Source organism: Quercus robur, chromosome 3 (genome assembly GCF_932294415.1).
Source record: "Quercus robur chromosome 3, dhQueRobu3.1, whole genome shotgun sequence".
Lineage (NCBI taxonomy): Eukaryota > Viridiplantae > Streptophyta > Magnoliopsida > Fagales > Fagaceae > Quercus > Quercus robur.
The window spans coordinates 35,885,261-35,900,997 of record NC_065536.1 but is presented as its reverse complement, the minus strand read 5'-3'; the positions used below and the strand labels follow the sequence as shown (position 1 = coordinate 35,900,997).

The 15,737-nt window shown below is 35.4% G+C and overlaps 1 protein-coding gene across 1 annotated transcript in view; it reads right to left on the bottom strand.

The window, feature by feature from the left end:
• Positions 1 to 460: 460 nt before the first annotated feature.
• The window catches only part of LOC126717924 (MAP3K epsilon protein kinase 1-like), a 65,003-nt gene continuing 49,726 nt past the window's right edge, over positions 461 to 15,737 (bottom strand). Inside the window, exons 15-24 of the mRNA XM_050419918.1 lie at positions 9,328 to 9,522; positions 9,117 to 9,200; positions 8,564 to 8,655; positions 8,345 to 8,428; positions 5,728 to 6,611; positions 4,931 to 5,319; positions 4,689 to 4,823; positions 2,524 to 2,930; positions 2,051 to 2,165; positions 461 to 855 (exon numbers count right to left, since the gene is read on the bottom strand). Of these exons, the coding sequence (XP_050275875.1) occupies positions 679 to 855; positions 2,051 to 2,165; positions 2,524 to 2,930; positions 4,689 to 4,823; positions 4,931 to 5,319; positions 5,728 to 6,611; positions 8,345 to 8,428; positions 8,564 to 8,655; positions 9,117 to 9,200; positions 9,328 to 9,522 (2,562 nt within the window). The 3' untranslated portion in view covers positions 461 to 678. The remainder of the gene's footprint in view (positions 856 to 2,050; positions 2,166 to 2,523; positions 2,931 to 4,688; positions 4,824 to 4,930; positions 5,320 to 5,727; positions 6,612 to 8,344; positions 8,429 to 8,563; positions 8,656 to 9,116; positions 9,201 to 9,327; positions 9,523 to 15,737) is intronic.

Genomic DNA, 15,737 nt, shown 5'->3' with positions numbered 1-15,737 from the left:
TTCTTGCAGCTTCTATTCTGGGAGAGAGAGATTCTAATTTTGACAGCTTCCTAAGTTCAAATCATAGTGGCACGAGTCATCTACTATCTATTTCGCAAAAATATGAAAAAGCACATGAGAGGAATTGACAAATATATTTGACAGTTTTGAACATTGAAACCTTCCCTGTAGGTTTGGAAGAATGCCACTCCATTCCAAACCTGGATGGATATAACCCTCACCTTCCTTGATGTTTGAAGAAAATAACCCTCTCATTCTTTTTATACAAAATATTCTAAATTTCTATAAAATCTTTTTTTACCAAAGTTTAACCATGATTAGTACAAAACATAAAATGTTGAATGTCATTTCCCAAAACCTCAAGGGAAGAGTGTAATTACCCCAATTAAATAATAGCATTCACTTTTCATGTATTTGTAAAGGCTAAAAGTTAAAGGTAGTTAAAATGAAAAATCTCTACTAAGCACGAGAAAAAATCCGTTTCATTGTCTTCTGTTAAGGCAACTACTCCGCCACAATAGATCACAATAGAAACTTTTTTAGCCACACGTATAAAATGCCACAACTTCAAGCTCATATACCTTTGTTTTTTTTCTTTTAAATTAATTGTACGTCTCATATTTATAGTTTAGCAAAAATGAAAAGAATATTGGGGACAAATATTTGAAGGACCTATATTTACAAAACGGTATTTATATGCAGTGCTTTTAGCAACGAAGTAGCCATTTGTTTCACCAAAACTTGGCCCCCAGAGCTTTGCCCATCTCTACGTTCCTCTATCAAATTCTGAAGCTTCTGAGGCAAATCATTCTCCACAATCAGCTGCTTGGGCCGCGGATGATGCTCATAAACAGCCTGTAGTATCAAAAATTAATGTGCCCATTAAAATTAACTAACCATAGGAGGAAACCACAATTCCAATATAAATTTTCACCAAATATCTAGTAGTAAAACACTAAGCAACGTCTATTAAAATTGAAAACTCATATCAACATCAAAATAACCATATCCCAAAAAATCAAATATCTTTGCTAAAACTTCCAATCAGAAGGAAACGTAACTAAAACTAGCCAGTAAAGAAAGAAACTATATGTCCATGATCACAGAAAATCTATTACTTAATAATAATAATAATAATAATAATAATAATCAAAAATAAAAAATCAGAATCAAAATCAAAATCGTCAAAACAGATTAGCTTCAAGAATCACATTTCAAGAAAATACATTCCAATGAACAGGCCTGCTAATACAGTATGTAAACAGCACTTTCACACGACAATACACATGTAACGCACCAATAGCTTAACAGGGGAACAGCCTAAACAAGTAGCCAAGCACATAACCTTTACTCTAAAGCTACTCATTCTGTGAAGAGAAGAAATTCTATACAGAAAGTAGAAAAAACTAAACACACAAACACTGTACTGAGCCAACATTAAACAAATATCACAATAATCTCCAATACTAACTTAATCATGCTCATTGCTTAAGCAGCATATACCCCAAAACACATTTAAGCATAACCCGATCAAAATTCAACCTAAATGTTTAATATTAACCACGTCAAAGATTATTCTACAAATACCTATGTTTTATAAAACTATAACTTTATTCTATAAAGGTCATTATCCTGTTGATCTTGCCAAAACAGGTCCTGGAAGGGAAGATCTGAATATGGTTTCTTCAGGGTTTAATCAGAAGATTAATCCCTCTCTTATTTATTTATTTAATAATAAGTAAACCACTAACAAAAAACATTAATTGAAAAAAAGAAAAGAAAAAAGAACAGCACACTGACCAACTTTTCATTCATAATACCAATTCCCACCCTCCCCACCCCTTATTTTTCTCCCAACAACCCCCTAGAAAAGGTACCACCACTTCCTGAATCACTTCTTGATTAAGGTTGAAGATAAATCAAAAAAGTGCAAGCAACATTTGTCAACATATAAAGTCATTCTTCGCTCTTGATCCAACTAATATAGATGACATTAAAAACCATGTACAATGAGCATCATAAATGAACTGGGAGGGAAAAAAGCTCTCACCTTTATCAGTTTAAGCAGATTAAGGCGAGCTATAGCATCTTGATGGTCCAGTCTTGCAATGAGTAATGGTGTCAAACCATTAACAGCTAATGTCGTATTGATTCGAGATGATTTCCTGCCATCCAGAAATGTTAAGCTGTTAAATCAAAAATACCCTTGGTGTATGCATGCATCCCTTCCCTTACTGTATTTGTAAACCATATACAAGCATGCTACACTATATAAAATTCTAATCCAGCCAAAAAGTTTTTGTTGGAGAAAAAACACATGGTGACTTGTCCAACAGTTCATTGAGATAAATGATAGGTCACCACTTCAACTGAAGAGATTAAGCCTTTTGATTTAGGACCCAACTATGTATATCAACTAACTCACTTTCTATCAAATTTCTCACAACGATGTTAATTTCCCGAACATAAGAAACAATCTAATTCATAAATTATAATATTTAAGAAAGAAACAAAATTACGCACGTGATCATTTTCAAAAATGGCTCCAATATGTGTACAAAATGTTGTTCTGGACAGCGTTGGAAGAACTTCACCAATTTCTGAACTGCATCCTTTTTCAACAATGCTTGCTCCACTTTCTTGTTGTCATTGTCAAGAGCTAAGCAAACAGCAATAGAATCCAATGCAGTCACAGACCAAAACTCATCTTCGAGGAGGCTCAAATACACATCCAACCCACCATGGGCCCTTAACTGCTCCCTTGAGTTACGAGATGCATGAGCCATATCACACAGTAAAGGTAATGCATACTGCTTCAAGGGAGAATCCAACATAATAAATTGCATTAAATGTGGAATTATTCCATTTTCAGCTGCTTGTTCCTGTCTCCTCTTATTTATCTTGCATAGATTAAAAAGCGCATTGAGGACCTTCAAGGAAAAAATGAAGAAAATAAAAATCATTAAAATATAATTAGAAACTGGGTAACTTGCAGAAAGTACAATCACTGGGGCAAGCCAACCAAAAAATAAATAAATAAAGGAAAGAAGGCTTAAGGGAACATGGACGATATCAACAATTTAAAAACACACCTGTCCATTTAGCAACACAAAAAAGTTGTGATATAAAGAATAAAATCTTGAAAATCAAAATTTTTTATGAAGTTCCCATGTTTTTACTATTAAATAACATTAAATAGAATATGGACGACGTAGTAACATAAGACTTGATGCAGAAGACACAAGAAGACTTTTATTTTAATTTAGTAATATTTATGTTTGCAAGTCAATTATATTTTTATGTTTTAAGTCCTAGTAGTTTATAAGGCTATTAGTATTTTAATATTTGGAAGCAAGTTTATTTTTGTAATAAGGCAATTAGGGTTTCCTACGCCAATTAGGAACTAGGGTAGCAATCCTTTATAAGAAAACTATTGTACTATTTTTGGAGATATTTGATATTTTGATAAGTGAAAAAAATGGCCTTCTGTTCTCTTTGGTCTAGTGCCGACTCCAAGTCCACCCTAGGTGCCGACTCTTATTGGTTTTCCCACTTGGTGTTGACTTCAAGCCAGGCCTAGGTGCCAATTCCTAGGACATATCCCTTTACTTTCTTGTCTTTCAATTTTATTGTTAAATTGTTTTGGTTGTCTTGAACCATTTTGGTAACAGAGCAAGTCTCAATTCCTTGAAGTATCACCACAGTCAATCCAAAACCATAAGAAAATCACAACAAAAAAAAGTTTGTTCACCATCAGTTTCCCACCACCATCAGAAGGTTGTCTCCCCCAAGCCTACAACCCAAAATCTTTCAAAACACCAGCCGGCACCACCTTTTTCGTCCATCTCAAACCACCAACAACACCACAAACCCCAAAGTGCTGCAAGCCCATCTCTACTGCTAGTACCAGATCCAGTGAACCCAAGATCAAACCCGCAAATTTTCAGTCATCGGAACCAGATTTTCAAGCCAATTAGTCAATTAAAACTGGTTTAGCAATCCTTAATAAGAAAACTATTGTACTCCTTTTGGAGATATTTGATATTTTGATGAGTGAAAAAAATGTTCTCTTTGGTCTGGTGCTAACTCGAGGTCCACCCTAGGTATCGACTTCTACTGATTTTCCTGCTTGGTGCTTACTCCAAGACAGGCCTAGGTGCACTCACGTGCTAACTAATAGGTCATGTCCCTTTATTTTCCTATCTTTCAATTTTATTGTTAAATTGTTCTGATCGAGCTACAAATTTTAGAGAGAGAGAGAGATGTGATGACAACATAACAAAAGAATAAAGAAATTAAAATAGGTTTGTAGAGCATATTAGATGCATATGATCATTTCTAAAGTAATAGGTTGACCAAGAAAAAGAAGGGCACGCAAGAACACAGGACACGTACAAAAGTTTCCCATATGTAAAGCATTTTAACAGCAAATGCCACTTTGTTTTCTTTCTGCTATGTAATAGATTCATTAAGAAAAAGGAGAACACTCGACTAGATGGCAAGTGTGTAAAAATTCCAATAAAAATAATCAGAGAAAAAAACAGGAACTTTGCAGCAACCCTATATCTCATAACTGAACACAATTTTCAGTGCATGATATTCAAACCTCAAATCAAGCACAAATGTATCTTTTAGCCTAGCCATGCTTGTTTCTTTTTACTTCTCAGACATGAATAAAGAAGGCCCACCTCATGATGTATTTGAGATACAAGAGACCCTTCTTTGAGTTCAAGATTTGGGATCAAATATTTCATGGCTTCTGCACGCTGAAGGTTCTCTAAGCAGTTTGGATCAGTTGACAAATGATTGATGCACTTCAGTATCTGTAAGATGATAATGACCAACAATATTATAAAGCATTGTAAGATACACTGCAACAATTTTTTTTTTTTTTTTTAAACGTACAAAATGGAGAAATTCTCTAACGTACCTTCAAAAGAATTGGAGGTTCTACCCTATTGAACATCTGGAAAAGACAGCTTAGCAAGCTTTGGCTACACATGAATGACTTTACAACTGTATCTGCTTGGGCAAACTCAAGCAGAAGATCCGACACCTTTCCTAAGTACTCCCTAGCAACATCTGCATTCAATGTCGAAACCATATGGGATAGTAACCCAGAGGATGTTGCACTCCCAGGTCGAGCATTTAGAACACCTGAACCAGATAGTACACCTGATGCTGTCTGAGATACAATCCCAGATGTCGAAGCAGGTCCCTCATTAGATGCCAGTGGTCCAACCTTCTTATTTGCTGTTTTAAGCGAAACTCTAGCACTAGATTCAAGATTTCCATTTTCCCTTCCACGTTGAGAAACATCTGTGAAACCATAAACAACTTATTTACCCTCTAAAGAAATTTGGAAGATCGTCAAAGCAAAAACTGATACATACTGCTTCTACTTTTACAATGTTAAGAGGGAAAAAGGGAAGACGAGTTAAAATTTCTTTTGGTAGATATGCGCTAAGAGAGAGATGGTGAAAAGCAGCTGTTAAGTTCATGCGCCGACAGGACATAGGGAAGTTTTCTGTACACCTATGAAGGTTCACATAGAAGGTCAATTTCTGGATGATAATATACCTAACCCTGGGGGATAACATATGGGGATACAAGCTGTCCTAATTCCTAATCATGATATGGTTTCAAGGATATAAACCTAGAATCCAAATAATGCATTTACCAATCTGAACAGAGTTTAAAACAGAGTAGATAAATGCAGTCAATTACCTGCAAATTCAGCCATCAGAAAATCTAGATCACCATTTGTTTTCTTTTCATTAGATGCATGTAACAGAGGTAGTACACTCTCATGTCTCTCTAACCCTGGCAGGTGGCGCACATAGTCAAGCTGACCAGAAAAGCGTCGGGAAGGGGGTTCCTTATCCAACAAACTCAGAAGAGGTCGAACTTGCTCTTGCTGACTGGTCACTGTTGTAGGAAACCCATTTGATGCATTTTCAATTAATTTCAAAGGCCGGTCTGTGGATGTCCTATTGGCAGAATTAACAATACGCTGCTGTCTAAAGTCAACATCAGTTCTAGAAGGATCAATCTTCCATCGGTCTAAGTTGTCTCGTTCTTTAGATGTACTTGCTAAAGGTTCCTTAATTGATAGATTTGTGACTTTCTCTGAAGATGCTGGGTCTGGCAATTTAGAAGCAACTGAAGCTTCCATTGCTGCATTGCTAGATTGAGGCCTATCAGGATCTATTGGGAGGTATCGTGAATCTGATTGATTGGGATCCAATCTCTGAGAATGTGAAGTTGAAGCCCGTGAAGCTTCTTGCATTCCAGTTGACATATGATCAATTATTCCATGCCTAACCCTGGGAAGATCATACTGACCAGTTGTGGAAACTGGTGCCTCACATTGAACAGATATCGGATGGCTAGAGTCCAATTGACCAGAACAAGGTCGTTGAGTGGAACCATCAACTGCCCCAACAGAAACAGACGCTAGTCGAGTTGCCTCGTTTAAGCTGTAAAGAGTGTTGATAAGCCTCTGCAGTATTCCATTCTTTGCAGCTATTCGGCAGAAATCATTTCTAGGGGTTGATCGCTGAAGCTTGAAGACCTGCCACATGCCGTCAATAGCTAGATGAACCATTTCCCTGGATATAAGGAGCTTTATTAGCTGTATTATAAAGAAATATGAAAGAAGAAAAATAGATGGGACAAATAAGAGAGAGGAGAAGATGAAATAGAAGAAAGAAGAAAAAAGAAAAATAGGCAAGCAAGTCTGATCTAAACAGTAAATCCAAATAGGACATTAAACAATTAGGCCAACCACGAATAATGTCAAAAATGACATTCTAAAGTAAGATATTACCTTAGCTGAAATAAGCTGCCACATAAATATAATATTAGATCCTCAGAAATTACAACATGCACATCATTGACAGTCAAAAGCCTTTGGGTACAGGTTTCCTTTTACAGAAAAAATCCACATACCAACTCAAAAACCTCAGGAAAGAAATATATTACGTCATTGTGGTCAAAATGCACTAAGTGGTTTGTTTTATTATTATTATTTTTTTTTAATTTAGGTAAAGAAATTACAACATGCACATCATTGACAGTCAAAAGCCTTTGGGTACAGGTTTGCTTTTACAGAGAGAATCCACATATCAACTCAAAAACCTCAGGAAAGAAATATACTAACGGTCATTGTGGTCAAAATGCACTAAGTGGTTCGTTTTATTTTATTTTTTAATTTTAAGTAAAGAAAATTTTCATTTAATGAAGGCTACTTCATGTATAAGTTCAATGACAACAAAGGAGTCTAAAGAATTACAAAGAAAAGTATCATGTACAAAAAGGTAACAACTCAATAAATTCAGCTATGGAAATACTTTTTCTTCTTTTCTTTTTTTTTTTCTTTTTGATTGGTAAATAAAATTCCCTAAATAAAAAATGTAATTCCAATACACGGTGTGTACTGAAATGATACAAAAGAGTGCAAATGAAGTAGAAAGCATCAGCTAGGAACAACAAAACTAACTAATGTACAAAGAATCCATAAAATCTAGTAGCCCCACATCCGAGAAGGATGCAAGCACAGAGTTCCACTCATATAGTGTCTTCAAAAATAAAATTTTCAACTTTGCTATGGAATTACTATTAGTAATTCTGACTCCAAAGCTAAAAGGCAATGTAAGTTTGATATTCATACCAACTATGAGGCTTTTAGGGGCTCCCATGGAGTGACTTTTCCATGGAGGAGTGAATGGTGTACAAAGACACACAAAAAGGTGGCTTTATTTCTTTAGACAGCAACGTGGAGACAAGACAATAAATTAATAAATAAATAAATCTTTTTAGAAATATTTTTGTTTATTTAGGTTTTAAAAATAAACCATCAAATTTTTGAAAACATATCTAAAATTACTTTAGAAGTAATAATAGATAGCAACGAAAATATTGGACTAAAAAAATAATTAAAAATTGCAACTAAGGTAGTCATTCAAATTCTAAGATTTTTGGGTTGATCACCCTCACTTTCTGTCTTTGGTTGATTTGGTAACTACATTTTAACAATAACATTATAAATAAATAAATAAAAACATTTTACAAGGTGGAGAAAGCAAGAGCACAAAACACAGGAGAAAAAAAAAAGGGGTGTTGCATGAATAGTTTTTTTGTTTGAGAAGTAAAAAAACAGAGAACGGAAAGTGACACATGATATAATCTAACGAGGGGTTATACTGTTGGTATTAATTGGGCCTGCTCTTTCCATTTCCATAGAATCTCTCTCTTTTAAACCAAAATTAACCACTAAAATTAACTTCAATACCTAAAATTCCAAAACATATATTGTTCTGTTATAGCAAAAACAAACACAAACCTGTACTTTGCATAATCAGCCTCCAGAAATCCAACCAAAACAGGAATTCCACGGCAAGCTATGAACATTTGCAATGTCAAGGAGCTGCACAGAAAGAAGACTCCACGGTGAATCCTAAACTACTTTAAGAGAGAGAGAGAGAGAGGATACAAGTTGATAAAAAAAAAAAATTTTAAAAATTAAAAAAAAAAAAAAAAACCCACAAGGAGACAGATGTACCTTGACTGACAAAGCTGCTGCAAGAAATTAGCTGCTTCCATTCGAACTTCCCGGGGACGATCATGTACCGCAAAGCTCATTACTAAAGGGATCTATAAAGTAATAAATCAATAACACAGTGGCATCTACAGTAACCAATGTTCTAGTCCATAGACTCAAAAAATCAGGACATTTAGACCCACCACAACAATATACTTAATACTTACCACAAACCCCCCAGCCCAAAAAAAAGAAAACAAAAAAAAAGGTAAAAAGAGTACTCTACTACTACCAACTGAAAAAGAGGCTTTAGCTTCACCCAATAGTCATATCTTCCTCAATTGGAAGATAATATAAAAAGATTTAATCTGCCTTAAAATCCAAAAGAGGATACTGCCCCATTCCTAAGGAAGAATAAAATGTTGCAAGTTATACAAAGAAGTGACGAATATTTGATGGAACTAACAATAATTTAAAGCAACCTCTTTTTTGGTTCCATCCAAAGAAATTTTTCAAAAATATTAATAATTGTCCAACAAGAGAACATAAAAACCTGAATAAATGTAGTACTTACCAATCCAACAAGACAGGCATTTTCTTGGAAATCAGTATTATCTTTAATTATCTGATTTATAATTTGGAGCACAGCACATATGACCTGTAATCATTTGATGCATTCATAACCACAAATTTAACAATTATCTAAGTTGGCAATTCTGTAAAAAAGAGGGGGGGCGGCAGGGGGGGGATCTAAATAATAACCAGGTAGCAAGTAACTAACATACATGAGTTTTAGAAACTTCTGTTTTCGAAATGTCAAGCAGTTCCATTAGAGGGAGCAGACCATGCTGGGTCACAAAAACAATTTTCTGCTCAGGGCGTTGGTGAAAGATGGCAATAAGTTTCTGACAAGCAGACACTATCACATCTTCTGATACGTCAGGTCTCAATGATGAAACTAATCTGCTAAACTCAACAGCCTAGCAAAGGAGGAATATGTTAAACTTTATTTGTTATCCATATTCAAGTGCATTATAGCTGTAAATAAAAAATAAAAAAATGCATTCCATTTCAATATGCATGCGGGGCAGGACTACTCAATCTGTATGGCATATTTGAGTTAGTGTAATGGACAATGGAACATTTATACAATAGGAGATAGATTATATCAATCATAAGAAAATGCTAAGTTTATTATTATTATTATTTTAGGAAAGTTAGAAACTTGATCAGTATGAGGAAATTTTAATCTCACTAGAGAATTATAACTTCAACAGTAGGCAATGAAAGAATAGGGATGAGGTAATAGCAACAATTTGAAGGTTCAGAATGCAAAATAGATAATCACTTTCAGAAACTTAGTCTTAGTCCGACCACCAAAAGCAAAGGGAAATTCAAGATGTCACCCATAGAATTAGACTGAGTGTATGAAGTGTTTGGATAATACATAACTGTAGAATATATTTAATTTCAGAAAAAACTTATATGACTACCATAAGGCCAACTATGCTTTAATGGTAAAGTATCATTGAAAAGCACTTCCACAAAATGAATTTAATTAAGACAAGGATTTTTTTTTTTAACAAAAAAAGCTAATTACGACCAAGATGTCAATATAATTGGATAAGATTCAAATATGTCTGTTTGATGTTGGAGGGCATCAATTGAGGTCACCTGCATACATGACATTTCATAAAATTATTACTCGTTAAAAAAGAGAATGAAAGTCGTACGAGATGGCATGAACATGCCGATAGAAGGCCTGTACATCAGTCAATGTAGAAATAATTTATTTGAAAAAAGTAAAAAGATTATATTAAAACAGTGTGTGGTCCTAGTACAAAGGATATATACAAGGTAAGTGAAGGGTTTATGATGCAGGAAGCGAAAGAGGAAAGATTTATTTTAATTTAGTCTTCTTTGATTTTGAAGTCAAGTGTTTTTTTTTTTTTTTAAGGTATTACTAGTTAATTAGGTTTATGAGTATTGTTATTGAATTTCCGAGAGTCTAGGTTATTTTTGTAATTTTTATTTTATTAATAACAAGATTTATTGATATAAAAAAAAAGGGACGCCCTAGTACACAGGAAGTGTATAGGGGTCAAGAAAATCAAGTACAAAAATGACATAAATCAAAAAATTCAAGAAAATAAGAGAATGATTGGTTTCAAAAAGCAAAGGCCAATCCACTAAGATTCTAAAGAAAAATAACTTGAGGTCTGATATGGATCTCTCATTATCTTCAAAACACTTACTATTTCTTTTCCTCCAAAGACACCACAGTAAACAATGGGGAAAAATTATCCATATATGATCGTCATTGACTGTTTAAATGACGACCAAACCAACCTTGCCAACAAGTTAGGAGCTCCACAACTGGATTTGGCATAACCCAACTTACTCCAAATATACCCAAAACCATAAACCACAAATCCATAGCAATTGGACAATGAAGGAAAACATGGTCAACCGATTCACCATTACACTTAAACATATAACACCAATCCAATATCCAAACCTTAGTTTTTCTTATATTGTCAATCGTCAAACATTTCCTCAAAGCAACAGTCCAGACAAAGAAAGCCACTCGAGAGGGGGTCCTCTGCTTCCATATGCTTTTCCAAGGGAAACATAAATCATTAGAGCTCACTAGAAGACAATAATAAGCGCTAACCATGAACCCCTTAGTTCTATCTGGTTTCTAGCTCATTTTATCCTCCCCAATCCCCCTTTCAGAAGTTCCATATATGGTATCCATGAAGCTCAACAGAGCCTCATATTCTGGATAATGGACAGCCCTAAAGAAACTTACATCCTAATGGAGGACTCCATTAGTAAACTTCATAAGCTCAACCACACTTGCCTCATTATCTCGACAAATTCTAAATAATTCAGGATAGCTTATAGCAAGAAGTCTCCCCACACCATCGGTCTCGACAAAACTTCAACCTCGACCCATCAACTATTTCATACAAAATATACGAGATAAAGAAGGCCATCCCCGACTAACATTTTTCCACAAACACCATAGGGACAAGCAATTGAACCGGTACACCAGCCACCCCATGCACATCCATATTTCACCTCTATCACTTGCCTCCAAAGAGCATCCTTTTCAAGCCTAAATCTCCACAACCACTGCCCAAGAAAAGCTTCATTAAAAAGTTACATATTCCTTATCCCAAACCACCAGAAGAAAGAGGAGTACAAACAGTGGCCCATTTAACTAGGTGAAACTTGGGTTCATCCCCTTGAGCACCCCATAAGAAATTCCACTGAAGTTTTGCAATATGGTTAACCACAGAAGCAGGTATAGGAAATAAAAAGAGGAAATTAGTAGGAAAATTTGATAGAGTATTTTAATTAAAGTGACTCTACCTCCCTTGGATAAGTACAAACACTTTCATCCCACTAATCTACTTTGCACCTTCTCCAAAATCGGGTTCCATATTGTCTTATCCTTAAATTTTGTACCCAAAGGAAGACCCAAATATTTCATTAGGAGAGTACCATGCTTACAGCCAAGGGCATTCAACAATATCTGAATATTATGAACCTTGCCGAGGACATTCAACAATATCTTAATGTTATGCACCAATCCCACATGTACCAATTCTGACTTACTAGGAAAACCACTTTATCCAACATTCTTCCAAGAGCTTCCATGACCAAAACAAATAACAAAGGAGACAAAGGATCGCCTTGTCTCAAACCTTAGGAGCTCTTGAAAAAAACATAGGGAGAACCATTATTAAGAGTAGAACTTACAGTAAATAGACAAAAGAAAATCCACCTTCTCCACTTATTAGGAAAACCACTACGCTCTAACGAATTCATAAGAAAGCCCCAATTCACATGATCAAAAGCCTTCTCAGCATCTAGTTTACAAAGTAATCCTGGCAGACCAAATTTCAATCTATTGTCAAGGTATTCATTAACAATAAGGACAGGGTCAAGAATCTGCTTGTCTAGAACAAAAGCATTCTGTGAAGCTAAAATTGTATCTCCCATGACTTTGTGTAGTCGAGTAACTAAAGCTTTCATAATAATTTTATGCACCCCCCAACAAGACTAATAGGGAGAAAGTCCCTGACTTCTACTATAGTAGTTTTTTTTGGAATGCGAGTAATGAAGGTTGCATTCAAGCTTTTTACAAACTGACCTTAAGCAGAAAAAATGGTGAAACACAGCTATAAGATTTGGCTTGAGAATCTCCCAAAAATGCCATGGGAAAACCATCTGGCCCAGGCAATTTGTCACCATTGAAATCCTTAATGACTTCAAATATCTCTGTCTCCTCAAAAGGTCTCTCAACCAATTCGCATTATCTCTGGATATCGTTGGAAATTCCAACACATCTGGAAAATGTTTCAACTTGCTGCTCATAATATAAATCCATGAAAAATTGAGTAATACAATCCACAATCAAATTTTTATTGGAAGACAAACTCCCATTAACTAGAAGATTCTTGATACCATTATTTCTTCTTTTAGAATTGGCCATCTTGTGAAAAAAATCTTGTATAGGAATCCCCCTCCCTCAACTGTAGCACCCTAAACTTTTGTCTCCAACTAATCTCTTCTAATAAAGTGAACTCAATTTCTTTACAGAAATTTACTCCCTCTGTCTCAGTTTGTTTGTCCTCTATTTTATTTTGGTATGTCCCAAAATATTGTCATGTTTCTAAAAATAAAATTCATTAATTTACTAATATTCTTATTATACCTCTATTTTATTTTCAAAACTATTCGAAAAGAAAACTAAAAAATATTTAAAAAATCAATCTAATTGGAGCATCTTTGTAGTTGCCTCATTAAAAATAACTCTTAAAAAAAATTGATAAATTTATTTAAGGGTAATTTTGTAAACTTATACATTTTTATAAGGCAGACAAGACAATAAATAATGTTCTCTTAAAAAGTTTGACTTTTTAAACAGGACAAACAAATTAGGACAGAGGGAGTACCTGTTATAATTTTTCCCAAGCTATTAGAGGGTGGGTCTCTCCTCTAACATCTAAGCATTCAAATTAATCCATAACTACTTAATAGTGACATTGTCAAACTCTGTTTCATTCCACTATTTTAGATCCAATTTTAGATCTAATTTCAAAGCTGCCAACTTCTTAGCCAATATATAGCTAGGAGTCCCTTGAAACAGATAAGATGCCCTTATCCCACCAGCCCTTCACTTTGTATACAAACCTCTCTACCTTCAACCGCATGTTCTCAAAAATAAAAGGAATTCACCCTCTCCGTTGGCTCTCGCCTCCAACAAAATTGGAAAGTGATCCGATAAAACTCTAGACAACCTTTTTTGGGAGAAAAGAGTGAAATTATATGCCAAAAGTGGAGAGAAAAGAAACCAATCAATTCTAGATGCTGAGGAGGAATTAGACCATGTGTAAAGGCCCCCTTCCATAGGGATATCCATCAGCCCATGAAGAGAGATGAAATTAGAGAAGCCATACATAACCTAAGAAAAACTTGCAACCCCTAATCTCTCTTATGGTAAATGATTTACATTAAAGTCACCTCCCAAACACCATGACACATCCCACCGATTGATAAGTCCTGCCAATTCTGCCCACATTTTTTGACGCTTCTTGCTCAAATTTGGACCGTAGACACCTGTGAAAGCCCACTCAAATTGATCACCAACATTTTTAAACATGCAAGAGACCAAATAATGCACCACTACTTCCTCCACCTTTTCCACAACCCCTCAATCCCAAATAAGAAAAATACTGCCAGAAGCACCTTCAAAACCCAAATACATCCAATCTATATAAGGACAACTCCAGATACTTCGAACAATTCCTCTGGTAATCCACTCAAGTTTAGTCTCTTGCAAACAAACAATATCAGCCATCCAAGTACACAGTAAGTTACGTATCAGAAGCCACTTTTCCAACTCATTTAACCCTCTAACATTCCAAGATAGCAACTTCAAATTTATTGAGAAACAAGCAGAGCCTTATCTCTACTATTACCACTACACCTTGCTAATGCTGAACCATAAATGATAGAGTTGAATAGACCCCCCAGCTCGCTTATTCCTTTTACTCCCGAACTCTTCATTTTCTATTGATTCTTTTCCTCAACAACCCTTTGGTATAGCTTAGCTTCAACAGTTTGTCATCTATGAGTTGTTGTAGATGTTGCATTACTCAAAAAATTAATTTGTACCATGTCTATTGATACCCAAATTTCAACAAATTGGTTGCATATGGCAAGATAGTTCGTCAATTTGTCTTACCGTTTGACCCCCCACTTACCATCAAACCCACATTCCATCCTTATAGAGACATCTAAAACCAAGCCATCTCTAATTCCATTAGAATCTATACCATTTATAATTGACGAAATTTTGGCCCAAATCTGAGCATTCGCCTTACCAGAATTCCCCTCGCTTGAATCATGAAATTGACTGCCTAAGAATGAAAATTTTGAATTTTGAAAATTTGGAATTAATTGCTTTCCTTTATTAGCTCAACCACCTTTGCTCTGCCCCCCCACCCCCCCCCCCCCCCCAACCCCCTCCGCCACTGCCAACATCAGTGTATTGGAATAACTCTGTCAGCACCTCTCCGCTGGTAACGAGACAGTCTATTTGAGCCTAGATAAATTCTGGGATGGTGGCTAGGCAGCAAGTGAATCTAGAGCAATGGCCTTCCGCAGATTAAATCCAAAGCCTGTCCAACCACTATCTAGTTTGAGAAAAGTTTAAATGCAACCTTTATCTCCTTGATTCCCAAAAAGTCAAATGCAATAGAGGTGAAAGATTTTCGGCCTATTAGTCTGATAGGGGGGGTATACAAAACTATTGCTAAAGTATTGGCTAATAGGTTGAAAGAGGTGACTGGGAATGTTATTTCGGAGTCTCAAAATGCTTTCGTTAAGAATAGGCAAATTCTAGACTCATGTCTCATTGCAAATGAGTGTTTGGACAATAGGTTGAGATCAGGAATTCCAAGGGTGTTATGCAAGTTGGATGTGGAGAAGGCTCATGATCATGTGAACTGGGGTTTCCTAATGTATATGCTTGAGCAATTTGGGTTCCCAGAAAAATGGAGAATATGGATTTTTTACCGTATATCCATGGTCAAATTCTCAGTTTTGATTAATGGAGCTTCATGTGGTTTCTTTGAGAATTGTAGAGGCTTACAACAAGGTGATCCTTTGACTTCATTAT